Source organism: Perissodus microlepis, chromosome 20, assembly GCF_051167445.1.
Source record: "Perissodus microlepis isolate ML-2025 ecotype Zambia chromosome 20, ASM5116744v1, whole genome shotgun sequence".
In the NCBI taxonomy this organism is placed as follows: domain Eukaryota; kingdom Metazoa; phylum Chordata; class Actinopteri; order Cichliformes; family Cichlidae; genus Perissodus; species Perissodus microlepis.
The window spans coordinates 23742424-23758985 of record NC_140480.1 but is presented as its reverse complement, the minus strand read 5'-3'; the positions used below and the strand labels follow the sequence as shown (position 1 = coordinate 23758985).

Below are 16562 nucleotides of genomic sequence, written 5' to 3'. Positions count from 1 at the left end.
TTTTTTAATGACACTACTGACCATATAGATAATGTTTTTGATATGTGAAGAAAGTAAACATACAAAGAGCTGCTTTCTCTGAACTGCTGTTGATTTTACACGAATCATTATGAGGAGTTTCCAGTGATTTTCACTGCAGTGAGTTTAGTTTCCTGCAGTCTGACTGCAGCACAGCACATCGAGGGCAGACTGAGGGCACAATGCCCTGCTGGAGCGTCTCATCCACAGACATCTGACTAGTGATGCGCGAATCATGAACGAATCGTTCAATACTCGAGAATCACTTTACTGACTCATGAATCATGATTCACAAGCCCAACTGACTCATCCCTGTTCCTGTTAGCAGCAATGTATCTAGCTTATAATTAAAATTGTGGAGAAAAACACAACATCCAGTACCGTAACAAAAAAAATTCTGCTCTGAACTGGAAGAAAAAACCCTGAGTAGAAGCTCACATCAACAAAATAGCTCCTCGGTTCACAGTAGCATCGCTCTGCTAACATGCTAACAGCACATTTGAGCTACTCACCCCCTCCCTTCCTGTGCTGAATCGTAAGCGAATCACTCAGGACTCGCTCACCCCCTCCCTCCTGTGCTGAATCATAGAGCGAACGAATCACTCACTCACTCACTCACTAACCCCCTCCTTCCTGTGCTGAATCGTAAGCCTAAGCGAATCACTCAGGACTCACTAACCCCCTCCTTCCTGTGCTGAATCGTAAGCGTAAGCGAATCACTAAGGACTCGCTCACCCCCTCCCTCCTGTGCTGAATCATAGAACGAACGAATCACTCAGGACTCACTAACCCCCTCCCTCTGTGCTGAATCGTAAGCGTAAGCGAATCACTCAGGACTCACTAACCCCCTACCTCCTGTGCTGAATCATAGAGCGAACGAATCACTCAGGACTCACTAACCCCCTCCCTCCTGTGCTGAATCGTAAGCGTAAGCGAATCACTAAGGACTCGCTCACCCCCTCCCTCCTGTGCTGAATCATAGAGGAACGAATCACTCACTCACTAACCCCCTCCCTCCTGTGCTGAATCGTAAGCGAATCACTCAGGACTCGCTCACCCCCTCCCTCCTGGCTCACAGCTTCTTCTTCTTGGTTGGCAACCAATGTTAAGGCGCATTACCGCCCCCTGGCTCACAGCTCAGTGGACATTTAGATGAGAAAATATATATTTAACACATTTAAGGAAAATGCTAATAAAATAAAAAATAAAATAACATAAAATAAATGTTTATTAAGCAATTTTGATAGGAAATTGCTTAATTTTAGAAATGTTTTTGCTCTTTTTTGCTCTATAAAATAGTTGTTTTCTTTTAGAATCATTCATCTTAACAGTTGGATTTACATGAAAAGAGAAACAAATTAAGTTTGAGTGAAAATGTACATTTTTTGCACTCTCTGGTCAACTGACTCAGTGAACCAAATGACTCAAAAAACTCGATTCACTTTGGTGAGTGACTCATTAAAACTCTATTCAGTAAAACAAATCAAATTTACCATCACTACATCTGACTAGAATGGCTGGGTTTCAGACTTAAGCAAAGCTGAGGTTGGTTTTGTTGTTCACTACACTGATACTACCACATGGTGTCACAATAGCACACATGTTTAATAGTCATTGCAAGGTACACCATCTTTTAGCAATATTATTTTCAGATTATTCTTATTATTTATTTCAGCCAATAGATTCTCTACCAATTCTCCACACACACACACATTGTAGGTGCAAAATTAATAGCATATAGCAACAATCAGCTTTACCAATAGCATCATTCTAGCTTTTGATTAAAACCATGGACAACAACCCCAGTCAGCGATCGAGAGAATGGTCACATTTATCTAAGCTCATGTTATAAACTCATATTATCTTCCTCAACTACGCTGCCACAACCCCAAAAACAAAATTCACCCTTGTGACATAAAGATAACTGTAATGTCTGCCAGCATGCAACAAAACAGAGGAGCCTGTTAATCACAAATCTTTACACCATATCAACTGATCAACTGAACTAGCAACAGCTTTGACAGGGGAGAATTGGGCTCCAGTGATCTTGGTATTCCACCCACCCATATATGCAAGATGCACAGCTACAAGTATTCATGCATAGTACATTTATAAAGAAATAGCAGCTAGTAACAGTTGTAAACATGCCAAAGCAGGATACAAACACAAGAGACATTTTTCTCTCAGTACAGAAGTGGATCAATGAATTCACCACACACAAGGACAGTTGGCTGTGAGCACACAATATCTTCAATACAGTTCCATTTGTTTAGCAGTTTTCAGTAGGGTCATGTATTAAAGCTGCACAAGTTGATAAATGACATCTTTTTAGTTGCAGAGACATGAGGGGTGCTCCCCAAAGTCTGACCTGCATAGGCCCATCTATTCAGTGTCCTCCTTAGTCATGCTAGTTACTACAGTTGCTACAGAAGCACTAAATTATTTAAACTCAAGAAATAATGTGAGCCCACACTAGCTTATTAGGGAAATGAGCTTTAACTTTACATTACCAAATTTTATGAATTAGTAACTTGTAGCTGAAGTGTGTCAGTAGGATTCAGCTGACGGGGCACAGTTAGTAGAGGGCAGGCCTGGACCCTGCTCAAATCTAAAGTCCTAGAGGTATACTTATCCCGCTGTCTTCTCTCCTTCCTCTTTTAAGCACCATTTATTTGCTTTGGCTCGCTAAACATAATCCAAATTGCTGCAAACAACTAGTCCTACAGAGTCAGTGAAAAATATATAGTAGCTGACTGTCAACAGGTTTACAGGCATTTTGCACAAATGACAGAGATCAGGGTCAGAAAATACAAATATCATATTTCCCAGAATTTCCCTTAATCACTGAAACGTAAAATGAATGAATAAATAGTTGTAGACCTGAAATTCAATTCATAAGGTAAATTTATATTCCATAGAATTAATTATTTAAATTATTATTATTATTATTATTATTATTATTAGTCTACCCGTTGTGTCACGTTGCCAAGCAACAGAGGAATTTTCTCCAATTTCCGATTTTTAGTATTAGAGGAAATCTTCAAATTCTGTAAAAATATTTATAAAGCATAAAACTAATTCCATGTAAAAATTTAGCAATTTGAAATGTCATAAACAACATATAAAATATACACGGTATGTGCAAGTATCTCATAATATCTCAAAAAGTATTATATTAATATTTTACCATGTTATTAACCGTTAAAATGCATGACTGAAGTTGGGCTGTAAGATTTCTAGTTAACAAGTCATGCCATGATGAATGAAGTCATATAGTAATATTAGCCCTTCATTAGAAAATATACTCAAACTGCGATATAAAGATTCAATGTCCTGACTTGCAATTTTTTTTATGTGTGCCTATGTTTGAATTTATCTTTTTACACTTTAACAATATATATATTTAATAAGTGCTTTACAGAAATTACTGTGTTTTTAGTGCTAAGAATATTGTATGCAGTGTTTTTTTGCTCTCATAAGCATCAAACGTTTATATAAAATATAATGAACACAATGAATTGTGCCACCCGTAATGGAGACATGTTAGCCAAGTGAGTTTGTAATGTTTTTAAATTAAACAACTATTGTAGTAAATTATAATAAGGAAAATTATTACATAGAGAGAGATTCATTAAACAATTAAGACAGAGAGTTTTAGTGCATGAATTTGTTTCTCAAGGGACGGCTGATGACACTTCTTCTCATTCACCAGTCCTAACAGCCATTTTAGATTTCATGGCTGCATTCTATAAGCAGGAAAAACAGCACCCAGACAGAGGACAGGGTGAACCTGAGTAACAAGGGGAGTAGGAGTAAGGGGAGGGTGATGTAGTACACAGTACACCTTCTTGCACTTTCACTGGAAACCCCTCTATTTTTCATGCTCTGGTTCAAAAAAGGATGACGTCTCTAAGGCAATAGAAAATGGGGGAGGGGTAGAAAAGGCAGGCATGCCGGGGGGAGAGAGAGGAGAGAGTGGAGGGCGATAGCAGGAAGGAGAGGCACAGCCAGAGCATCATTTGCAATGCTTGAGGAAAGCACGGGGTAAAGTGATTGGCTATGGGAGAGTGTAGCGTCACTGCCAGTGAGGGGGAGCTTCGAGGATGCTCCACTGAGCTGAGAGGGAATACATTTGTTGGGAGTTTGCACTGAGAGCTCAGCCATTATCAGCTGTACCACTGAGAACAGGGGCTTCTCGGCAGAATACTTTTCCACACCCAGTGCTTGTTGACTCTTCTTCTTGCTCCTCTGCAGCCATGAATTATTTGCGTCGGCGTCTCTCAGACAGCACGTTCATCTCCAACCTGCCCAATGGCTACATGACAGACCTTCAGAGGCCCGATCCTGCTCAGCCTCCTCCACCTGCCTCCAACACCCCTGCCAAGTCTCCGACATCTGGGCCAACACCTCCAGCCACTTCCCCTGCTCCAGAGAGGAAACCCCAGCCAGTTCAGTCGACAGGAGCGGGTTTTTTCAGTTCCATTACCAACGTTGTTAAGCAGACAGCTGCCTCTGCAGGGCTAGTGGAGCAGACCCAAGTCACGACACCTAAGAAGTTTAAAATTCTCCTGGTCATTGATGAACCACAACAGGAGTGGTAAGAGAAAATGCTGCTCTTATATCATTCATGTTGTGTCATTCATATGCTGCTGTAGGCATTGTTTCTGTGTTCCAGCCATATAGCTGTTAGGTAATGGTTAAAGAACTGCTGAAACAACATCTCTATCAAGCACCCTGCAGAGATGAATGGGGAGTGCTGCTGTGGTTTGATGTTACACCATGCCTGTGTTCAGAATAATACACTCAGGCAGCCAAAACTTAATCAAAAACAATCCACTGATTCTCAGCAGTAATGCCATTATCCTAAGATGGAGGACTTTAAATGTCCTTTGTCTGCTCTTTTTTGTAATAAATGCAAATGCTTTGTTTAATCGTTTTATTTAGTTTTGCATCTGTCTGTACAAAAATCTGATTAATTAATTAAAAATGGTGAAATACTGCACTGGAATGTGATTTTTCACCATTTTTTAAAAAAGGAATGGTGTTCCACAGGTTGTGCAGCATTGAGAACTGCATGTTATTTCTAATACTGCAGTGCTTCCCCTCAATTAATGGGGTTTCCCCCTGCTCACTGATGGAAGATCACATGGCATGACAAGAAATTAAACCTATGGTGCATAGGGTCTCTCTAGTTGTGAGTCCAACCTTAAAATGTATAACATAGTTATGTTTCTCAACCCTTAACCTCAATAACCTTAAGGCATTAAGCAGTTGTACTGGCAGCCGTGTCCTAGGGGATCTTAGTCAGAGGTAGCTTAAAGCAAGCATCTTTGTCAGTCGACTGCTTGAAGGACTTAAAATGTTCTAAATGAGTGTATGCATGGATTTATATGGAAATTACTTTGCGTGTTGTCAAACAATAGAATATATTTGAGTAACTCTCTCACCACATGACAAACATTTATTTACGCTGGTGGCATGTTTTTCACTGCAGCATATCCAGTCATTTTCAGTTACCACCTAGACATAGAAAGCATAGAACTGAAACTTAACTCTTTAATGCCTTTGATGCCTTTTTAACTGTATACCACAGAGTATACAGTTAAAAAGAATGAAAAAAATCAGCTTGCTTTACTTTTAAACATATACACATAAGATATCTTGCAGTTACATATATTTTCAGCAATGTGAAATTTGTTTATTCACATTGCTGAAAATACATGTTTATTCATATTCATAGACTACACCTTATTCAAAGGTCTATTATTCCCCCAAATCAGCTGGGATAGGCTTCAGCCCCCCAGTGTATCTAAAGTGGATAAGCAGTTAAGAAAATTTTTAGCTGGATGGATGAAAACACCAATAGTTGAAGAAATACAGTAATAGGTAGACAGCATGGTAAAATTTGTCAACACATCATGTCTCAGAAGGTTAATATGTTACCGTTGTTCTATATCATGTATCAACCTTAGCTAAATGCCACTGTGTGTGTGTTTATTTGTGCAGGACTGGCCATTAATGGATTAGAAACCCTGATCGTTGTTGTTAATAAGATGAGACCCTCGTCAGCAGGATGGATGCCAGCTTTTATATTCACTTGTTCTATATTTCTTATGAGAGGAAAGGAAGATCAAATATTGCTCTGCATATCTGGCACAGAAACAAGATATAGTAAATTAAACTAAAGTTTTGCCCTTCATCAAAGACCCTTCTTATAGATAATGTAGGTTGAGTCGGTTGAGCTGATAGGATGTGCCATTATATTTACTGTCAGTATACAACACTAGCTGATATGTAGAAACTCCTGTGTAAAAACCTTAGGTAATTATCTGCCCTAACTGTACCTATATTGCAGATAAATCCATTTTGAAGCTTGATGTGTTCATAACATGTGCAGTTTACTGTTGTTGCAATGTGCATCTAGTGCATAGCCACTTTGGAGATCAGCTTTCAAAGGGCTTCCTCTTTCTTAAGCCTGCATCTATTTTTTTTAGGCCTGCTCAATATCACCACGAGGGAGGTATTACATGTTTGACTAGGTTTTGTTTCTTTGGGACAGGTTTTATGGGACCTTTTGTCTAGTGATTTATGGTCACTATTTCAGTATAAATCAGTTTACATAGTGTAGGCTGGGATTGCTTTGTTTTGTTTAGCCTTTGTACTCATTCTGTTAGAGCATAAAAACCCTAACCGAGAACAATTCGGTGAAAAAAGCTTCAGAATAGATGTTTTTATATTAATACATGTTTTGTTTTCCTTTGCCATGTTGGCACAGTGTAAGTTTTTGCTTTGTATTGCTTACATGCTCACTGTGTGGCAGGATGTCCAGACTTTTGTCTGCACACTGCTGCAAATGTAAGGAAGATTAATGAGAACCTGCTGGCCCAGGACACAACTGAAATCAAGAGATGTCTCCAGGCTAATTGCATCTGTGAGAAGGATCAACCATTAAATTCTGTTTACTTTCGAAAACATTTAATACCAACAATTTATATATTTTTTTTCATTTTTCACTTCTGAACGTTTCTGTAACATATCTAACTGCCTGTAACTTATATGTTTTATTATTAGATATCTCACGTCTTTTATGTACCCAGAGCTGGGCAAAGATGAAATCACAGTAAGCGTAGAATGACACGAAATCTGGAATATAGAGAAAACAGCAGATATTAGTATAGACATTCTATTCTCTTCATTATACAACAAGCTAAGCAGAATACTTACAGTGTGTCGTAAAATCCGGGTGTTTACCAGGGTCAGAGCGCAGACTGATGCTTTTTGTTATTCAGCCAGTGTTTGACTTGTTAGATGAGGCTGTCAGTCATGAAGAGTTGTTTATTTTGTTCCAGGAAGGCTGTGCTATAATTTGCTTTTACAGGACAGGAGGAGCAGATGGTTCACTGTCTTACTTATCAGCCTAATGGCTGAGATGCCTTGGTTCCTTGCACACACTATATAATGTAGCTCAGTTTCAGAAACAGCATTTCTTTAATTGAATTGCTCAATGTTAAAAATTACCCAAAAAATAATTAGTCTACTGGTTCATCTGATATCAGAAGAAGATGCTGTGAGCTTAATCTAGTTCAGACATTGCCAATATGTGAGAGTGAATGTTACGCAAGCAAAGTAATAAGACATTAACATTCAGCAAGGATTCTGGCTTACCAAGCCCTCAGTGACTCATCTGAAAAAATGTCTTTCATAGCAATCTTTAATTTGGCAAATGTTTTACAGCATTTAGCCAAAACCAGCATCCCCTTAAACCTTAGATGATCCTGAGGACATTGTGTGCCATTCCATTTTATATTTTTATGCTATTTTGGCTGTGCTGAATGAATATAGCTCATATTCGACAGAGGATATTAATTTTTTTAATGTTAGAATGTTAGAATTCTTGTCTCAGTTCCTTAAATGAGCTTAAAATGGCTAAGCTATGCAAAAACGGCCACATTTTATCCAAAGGGCAAGAAATACCCCATTGAAAACAAAATTTTTGATCCTACATGGGTAACCTTTCACAGCTTCAAAGATTTCTCATAAGCAAGAATCAAAACAAAATTGGAGTTTATTTTGGTTCTTGTTCAGGTGGTTTATGCAGCTGTGCTGCAGCCATAGTTATAGGTATGAGCATTAGTGCAGAAAGTGTGTGTCACTATTGATGTTGGATAATGGTTTATGTGTGGTGCAATACAAATAATAATCAAACTCTCGTTGAATTAAATGAATTATTTTAGTTTTTTGTGGAGCTATGTAAACATATTGGCCTTTAAAGGGTTAAAATAAAAAGAATTATAATTAATTTTTCCTATTTATATTTCAGATTGAAGTAATTTTAAAAGCGTTATCACTGAAAACAAAACATTAATTTCTTATTTGTTTTTTAATCTCATGTTTAATTCAAGTCAAAAGAACCCCTGTTGATTCTTACAAATCAATGATCCATGTAAACATCTACTGTCATGCTTCCTCGTTTCAAACCAAGCAGGTGTGAAGCCAGCAGTCAAATCCAAAGGAAGAAATAAATATAGTTTTATATAAAAATAAAGTCATTGGTTTTTGGACGAAAGCTAAACTTGACACCAGAGAATCTGTTTGCTGCGAGCTGACAGCCACATTCTAATGCATATTAATGCAGTGCATTGAAAGATCACTTCTTTAAATGTCTGGCTTCGGTGGCCTTTTCAGTGTGCTGAGCTGAGACGTTCTTTGCACAGTGAAAAACCATGAATCAATCACATAACCACACCTCTTCTATACAGTCATTCCTTATGCTAAAAAAATATTATTATTATAAATATTAATTTAAAAAAGCTTATTTGTACAAAATAAAACTTATCGTGCATGATGTACTTGATTTCAGGGATCATGTTTTGGAAATAATATCTTTTTTGTGTAGGTTGGCAGAGAGCATTCATTGCAGTGCAAAGCAGGCTCTTCATTTTCCTAAATATTAGAGCGGTGATTCATATTTTAATGCTTGTTTTCTTCAGCAGCCAAGTAGATCCCAATACTCTAATTACATTTTGAATGAATTATTCAGCTTTTCCTCCCTGTGTGACAGGAGGGTGATGCAAATGAAAAGGAAGACCAAGTAGGAAGTGAAAAACATGTTTGCAAAATATACTTACATCATGCGTCATAATGTCATATTGTCTACAAATTTTCTTTGAATATAGCTATAATAATTTATGTAGCACACTTGCACTGTAGTAGCTGGTGGTTAGATTTAGTATGAACTTGAACCTGTGGAAATTCAAACCAAAATTCGAGCTTAACAATGGCAGCTTGAGGGAAGGATCTTTATTTGTGCTCTCCCTAGTATTGATTTGTCCCAGTAGTATCTGTGGCCACAGCTTATCTTGTCTGGGCCATCCCCTGTATATCAGTAAGAGACACAGAAATAATAGGCGCAAAATCGCTATGAGGCTTTGGCAGTTTTCATCCATGTGTAGTTTTTGGTCACTGATCCACCTTAATCGTAAAACCCTGTGATAAGACTTCCTCTTCAACAGTGATCCGGGTGACGAAAAATGTGGGGTGTCACATTTATTTTTAAGAGCTGAATTACAAGTCTGAAAGGTGCAACCATTTTGAAAATCTTTGAATTCAGTGAATGTTGCCTCATTGCATCATCCGTGTTATCCCCGTAGGCACCACTGTTACTGGACGAAGCAGTCAGAAATGCTCAGTTACACCTCTGTGTAGACTGTGTAAGGCTTGGCTTTATAAATACAGTTGTTTAAGTGTTGTAATGTTTTATGGATGTCCCTGCCAGATTGAGGGGGAAAGGTGTTGGAAATCTGCAGTTAGAAAACCACAAAGTGACATGTCTGGATTGTAATACTTCATGCACTTCACACATTTGCACATATTGAGCAGTGATTTATGATCCAAAACTAATATGATCATTATACTCAGAGGTGCAGTCAGTTGAATCTATTTTGGAAATCTCTGTAATCCTGTTGTTGTATTTGTGATTACATTTAAAGTTAATGCTTTCTTTTTACCCAGGGCCAAATTATTCCGCGGAAAGAAAATACTTGGGGATTATGACATCAAAGTGGAACAGGTACAATTCATCAGCCAAATTAAATCCATTGCAAGTACGCTTTGAGTGCAGAGTATGCGAGTTCATAAGTTTAAATGCACTGTTCTCTTTTCTAACGATCAACTCCCTAGGCTGAATTCAACGAGATCAATGTCATAGCTCATGCAAATGGAACCTGCGATGTTAACATGCAGGTTCTGAGAAATGGTACCAAGGTTGTCAGGTAAGACACATGCAAACACACACAGAGAAGATTCAATGTAAAGTGCTGTTTATGTAGCACTTTTCTAGTTGTACTCAAAGTACTTTAGACTGCAAGTCACATCTAACCATACAGTCATGCAGCCCTTTACTTTGCACACTTCTTATCTACTTCACATCCCATAGTTCATCTTCACCAGTTAATCTAACAAAATGAGTCACTTTTGCTTTCTTTTTTTAAATCAATATATATACACTAACAGTCTGATTTATCTACATTGTTATCAACACTTTAAACAGCCTGTCATTTTTATGGTGAGTTCTCGCCACATCTATGCTGTAATTCTATTTTTTAGGTCATTCAAGCCAGACTTTGTCCTCATTCGTCAACATGCCTTCAGTATGACCCAGAATGAAGATTTTCGCAACCTGATCATTGGCCTGCAGTATGGTGGTGTGCCAAGCATCAATACCCTCGAGTCCATCTACAACCTGTGTGACAAGCCGTGGGCGGTATGCAATCAGCAGTCAGGCAGTGGTTTACTTAGAACAATAGTAGCAGGCAGATGGATGAAAACACTGATCTTTTCTGAATGCCCTGGTTCTGGATTGCATTTCATATTGTTTAAAAAAATTCTGTGAAACAATTTCCAACTTTTGTATGTTTGTCGGTTATTTCTTTATGTCTGTTTACCTTTACGCATGTGCAGTTTGCCCAGCTTATCAACACCTGCAGAAAGTTAGGTCCTGAGAAGTTCCCTCTGATCGAACAGACTTTTTACCCAAACTACAAGGAGATGGTGAGAACCATGTCATCTCCCCCATTTTTACTGCACAAATTGAAAATGTTTTTATTTGTTATTGACATTAAAAACTTTGTTAATGTGTGAAGGGATAACGTAAGAAGTAACTCAGTTCAGTTCATTTTTATTTCAAACATTTCAAACATGTGCCTTCACAATCATTACAAAATATCATTCCATTATTGTTTGAAAAGGAGTAGGCAGAAGTATTTACTTATTTGTCCCTACCCCCTCAAGTTTTACCTCTCATTCATTTAATTATTTTTTTTTTTTAGTCTTAAATTAAACAAACAACATATGAAACAAAAGTAAAGCAAAACAAAACAAAACATACATAAATCAAAAACAAGAAATTAGCAAGCCCCACCACAGTATAGTTTCTTTCATATGAAAAATACAGAATGTGTATATTTGCAGATACACAAGTTATGGAAAAACAAACAAACCAAAACAAAAAAACCAAAAAAGAACCACAACACCATTACCAACAACATTACCGTCCTGGGTTAACCCCGTTTTCTTCATTCTTATACTTATTTAAAATTAGGTTTTTATATTTTACTTTAAACTGTTTTATGTTTTTACTTTCTTTTATTTCTTCTGTTAGACTGTTCCATAATTTAACTCCTGCAATTGAGATAGACATAGTTCTTACAGTTGTTCTAGCTCTTTGTATTTTTAAATTCCATTTCCCTCTTAAGTTATACCCACCTTCTCTTTCTATGAACAATTTACAGATTTCTTTTGGAAGCAATTTATTTCTTACTTTATACATTATTTGCGCTGTTTTAAGCTTCACCAAGTCAACTCAAATTATAACTTGTTACTTTAGGTAAGCATGCCATCGTTTCCTGTTGTTGTGAAGATTGGACACGCCCACTCTGGTATTGGAAAGGTATACAGGTTGTTCCTGTTGCAATAATATGAAAGTATGCAGACTGTGGATATACTCTTCATTAAAACAACTATCTTTTTTCAATATTTTACTATTTTCTGTCTAATCATTTTGTGCACAGGTGAAGGTGGACAACCACAGTAAGTTCCAGGACATAGCTAGTGTTGTGGCTCTTACCCAGACCTACACCACCACAGAGCCTCTCATTGACTCCAAGTACGATATCAGAATCCAGAAGATTGGCACCGACTACAAAGCTTACATGTATGTAGAACACTTTTGTTGCTTGGCATTACAAATAAAACAGAAGATGGGCTGACATTGCTTTAATTTGTGCAATTTACCCATATCAGGAGAACTTCCATATCTGGTAACTGGAAGACCAACACGGGCTCAGCTATGCTTGAACAAGTGGCCATGACTGATAGGTGAGAATGCTACAGTCAGTGTTTGATGTTTATGTAAGCATTGTGGTTATAAAGGGATAGATGGTCAGCAACAATGCTCATGTAGGCTGTGGTGTTTAAATGGTATTCACTTGGTACTAAAGGCCTTTAATTAAATAAATAAAGGTATGAAGAAAAGGATCTCTGAATGTACAACACATCAAACCTTGAAGCACCAGGTGTCACTCATGTCAGCTAAGAACAGGAAACTGAAGCTACACCAAAACTCCCTGATCATTGCACTGCCACCAGCCTTAATCATCAATCCAAGACAGGATGGATCCATGTTTTCATGTTGTTTCTGCCCCTGCCATCTAAGTATTAAAGCAGAAATTAAGACTCATCAGACAGGCATTATTTTTTAGTTTTGGTGTAGCTTCAGTTTCCTGTTCTTAGCTGACATGAGTGACACCTGGTCCTTCAAGGTTTGATGTGTTGTACATTCAGAGATCCTTTTCTTCATACCTAACCAAAGAATGGTTATTGGAGTTACTGTTGGCTCTCTCAGCTCAAAACACTCTGGCAATTCTCTTCCTATATTTGGCATCAACAAAGCATTTTTGCCTAGAGTTGCTCAACTTAAATTTCATCTTGGCAATGTCTGTATGCCTAAATGTATTTAGTTGGTTTCAAGTTACTTTTTTTTTGTTAGGTACAAGATGTGGGTTGACACCTGCTCAGAGATTTTCGGGGGTCTGGATATTTGTGCAGTTAAAGCTATCCATGGGAAAGATGGCAGAGACTACATCACTGAGGTAGGAATCTAGACTGTCATGTTTAAAAGTGAACTTGTGCATTTGAAACATACTGAATATACTGTTTGACATGAATGTCACACTTTTTATTTTAGGCAAAGCTTTTTACAAGACACTGCCCTCTGCTGTCTCTCTACTGTAACTATCTTCCACTTGTCATAGGTGGTTGGTTCTTCCATGCCGCTGGTAGGTGAACACCAGGCTGAGGATCGACAGCTCATTGCAGACATGGTGCTAGCAAAAATGAACGACTTAGTGGAGAAAGAAGCTAATGCTCCCAAGAGACCCACCACCATACAACCATCCCAGGTACAGCAACACACAGGCACAGCAGTTAGAAGCAGTAGCGTTGTGCTAGTTTTGTTTTTGTTTATGTTTTTGAATATTGTCAGTGGTGTGTACTATAAGATGTAAAAAAATATTTAGCTGTTATAATTTTTCACCAATTAACTGTTGAATGAGTAAATTCCTAAAAAAAAAATTCTGTTTTTAGGGGACCGGCCAGAAGGGAGAGATTACTGGTGAACCCACCAAGAACGGTGCTGGGCGCCCGCCTCAAGGTTGTCTGCAGTACATTCTTGACTGTAATGGCGTTGCAGTGGGTCCGAAACCAGTCCAGGCCAACTGAGTAACCCAGTAGAATGGGGATATCTGAGAGTCTAGATAACAGCGATGTACCTGCTGAACACATGCACAGACGTGTGTATGTGTGTGTGCGTGTGTGGATGCTCATAGCTAGAGTCAAATTTTTTGGTGGCGTGAGCTCAGTACAGATGAGTGCTGGCCTGGACTGTGTTTTAAACTCTATGCAGTGTCAAAACGTACTGTCTACTTGTTGACCTGTTGATTTAAGTGTGCTTTTATAGGACACCTGTGTTTCAGTAGCTGTGGTTTTTCTTTGGGGCTGTTGTTGATGATGTAAAAAGCAGATTGTGCCTACACTGAGTTCGGTGCTGCTCTGTGCTACTCGTTTAACCCAGCTATGGATCTTTCATTTGCCCTTCCCACCCCTTTTCTTTTTGTTTTGGTGTGTACCTTTAGATATTGTTCAAACTGTGGAAGATTGTACAGTTTGAAACTTGTGTATATCTCAATATGTAAACAGTGGGTGTGTATGGTTGTAGTAGTGATTATTTTCGTACTAATACTAATAAATAGAGTTTTTTTAATTTGTTTTGCATGATTGATAGAAAGGCAGGTGCAAGTCAGTTATAAATGTCTGATCAAGTGGGATGTTCACGTAACATCGCTGTTACACCGCTGTATTTATCTAAGCTGTGTTCCCTGTGATTCATGCATTGTGAATGTGTCATAAGAAATGCATATTATAAGTTGTACAGGATAAAGTGTAGACATACAGTAGAGACATACAGTATATTGCCTATCCAAAATCTTTTTTTTTTCTCTTTTTCATTACTAGTTTCACTAGAAAAGAGATTATACAGAGTTTTAATAGATATTTAATCGATAATAGAATTAGTCTAAGATGTATTGATGATTTTATTATGCAGAAGGTGTGCAGGTGTCTACAGACAACTTCTATATATTTTGAACCAAAGAACATATCGGTTACTTTTAATCAGTCTTTGCACTCCAGTAACCCACAACGTAAGTACCAGTGATGAGACCGTTAATTCTGCGGCTGTCACACGGAGTGTGCAATTTAATCAGAGCAGAGCGCTCCAAGATAACAGTTATGTTTTCAAATTGCTTGTTGTAAGTCACACAGCAGTGAACTGACGCTGCATTCAAGCTGTTGTGTGGAGGCAGACATTGTTTCTGATAATAAAAAGCTGTGTAATGTATGATTTGCCCCCTCCATTCCTTACTCTCACTCTGGAGATCAGCTATCATTGGAGGTGTTGCCATGACAACAGTGCAAGTGCTCTGAGATTTAGTCTGGATTCCGGTAGTAGTACTGTGTTCCCGTTACTGCCATTCAAAGATTCCTGTGAGATGTTGGAAATTGCAATAATTTATTTATTCATTTTGACTCTTTTAGAACAATAATGTATTTTTTTTAATCCAACCAATCATCAAATTGATACGACAAAGCTATAGCCATCCATGCATTCAATTGTGTTTAGACAAGTGGGTTGTTGGGGTTTTTTTTTTTACACAATCGATCGTTGTCCAGTGGCTTTTGTGTGGAAGCCATTTCGTATATCCAATACAATAAATGGTGTAACAGCTAAAAAGCAACCAAATCAACTGTAAAAAATAAATCCGCACCATTTTCCAACAATTTGTTTGTTACAACAGTATAAAACATGTTCAGCAAGTTCTGTGTGCAGTCTTTTTCTAAGTTGTATAAAGTGCCATTGTAACTGTGAGCGTGTCCTTGTAAAAGCCATGCCTGCGGCTTATTGGATGTGTTGTTCTGTTCAATAGGAAGTATGCCATGACAATGATTTTCAAAGGAAGAACATGCAGAGGTACCCCATCAGTAATAGCTGCATGGTGACGCCTTGGTCGGTGATTGTGATTATTTGGTCACTGTGTTGAGGTGGAACTTGTGTCTTCAGACCTAGTGAACTGTATGCGTTAAAGACCGTGGTACTTCTGAGGCCAGTGTTGAGCTGTTCGTATCAAGATCAGAGGACAATATATTGTAGAGGGGAAAAAAACTCCTCTCTGGAAATTCAACCTCTGTCACTGGCAATAAAGCTTCCTTTGCAATACATGCTTGGTCTGTGTCCTCGTATGTGTTACGATGATATTTTAATAATTTTATTCATTATGGCAACACTGGGTAATATGACAGACTCATCTAAATTACACAGTCTAGTGGGCAAAAGTTCAGCTGCTAAGCGCACATACTGCGATGCTTCCAATGCATGAAATTATATCTGTATTGTGAAAGAGATGGTGATAACACATCTCCTCTGCTTTGTGCCTTCATATTGTGCTGTTTGTCTTACATGTTGAGAATGTGGGATATTTTATTTGTATCAGACAAGTTAATAAATAAAACAGTAATCATGGAGAACTGGCTACTCTACATATGAACACATATGAAGCTTTCATTTATCATTTTGTCTCCATAGCTGTGATACACTTTACAATCATAATTATTATTTTCACAAACACCTGCTCTAAAGCTCATCCTCAAATGTAAAGTGTTTAAAAAAACAAAAAAAAAACAAAGCATAGCAGATTTTTTCAGACACTGCACCAAGAAAGTCTAAGGTAGACACTTAAGATTCAAAAACTTTAATATTTTCAGTGCACTCAAGTTCCAGGATTGAAGCCAACACTTCAGTTTCTCCATAAAAACACTTCTACCTATCTACACAGAGCTATGAAGCACCAAAACCACTAAAAAAGAGCATGACAGTGAGGAAAAACCACAATGACCTCCAAAGATGAAATAGGAATACATAGATTCTGCCATCA

At 37.9% G+C, this 16562-nt stretch overlaps 1 protein-coding gene across 1 annotated transcript; it reads left to right on the top strand.

The window, feature by feature from the left end:
• Positions 1–4032: 4032 nt before the first annotated feature.
• syn2a (synapsin IIa) lies at positions 4033–15849 on the top strand. The gene is made up of 11 exons (XM_084917430.1): positions 4033–4615; positions 10030–10087; positions 10198–10289; positions 10624–10780; positions 10978–11067; positions 11903–11965; positions 12087–12229; positions 12319–12393; positions 13064–13166; positions 13329–13475; positions 13660–15849. Exons 1-11 carry the CDS (start codon positions 4275–4277, stop codon positions 13792–13794), a joined length of 1404 nt encoding a protein of 467 aa, XP_084773556.1. The 5' UTR covers positions 4033–4274; the 3' UTR covers positions 13795–15849.
• Positions 15850–16562: the final 713 nt, after the last annotated feature.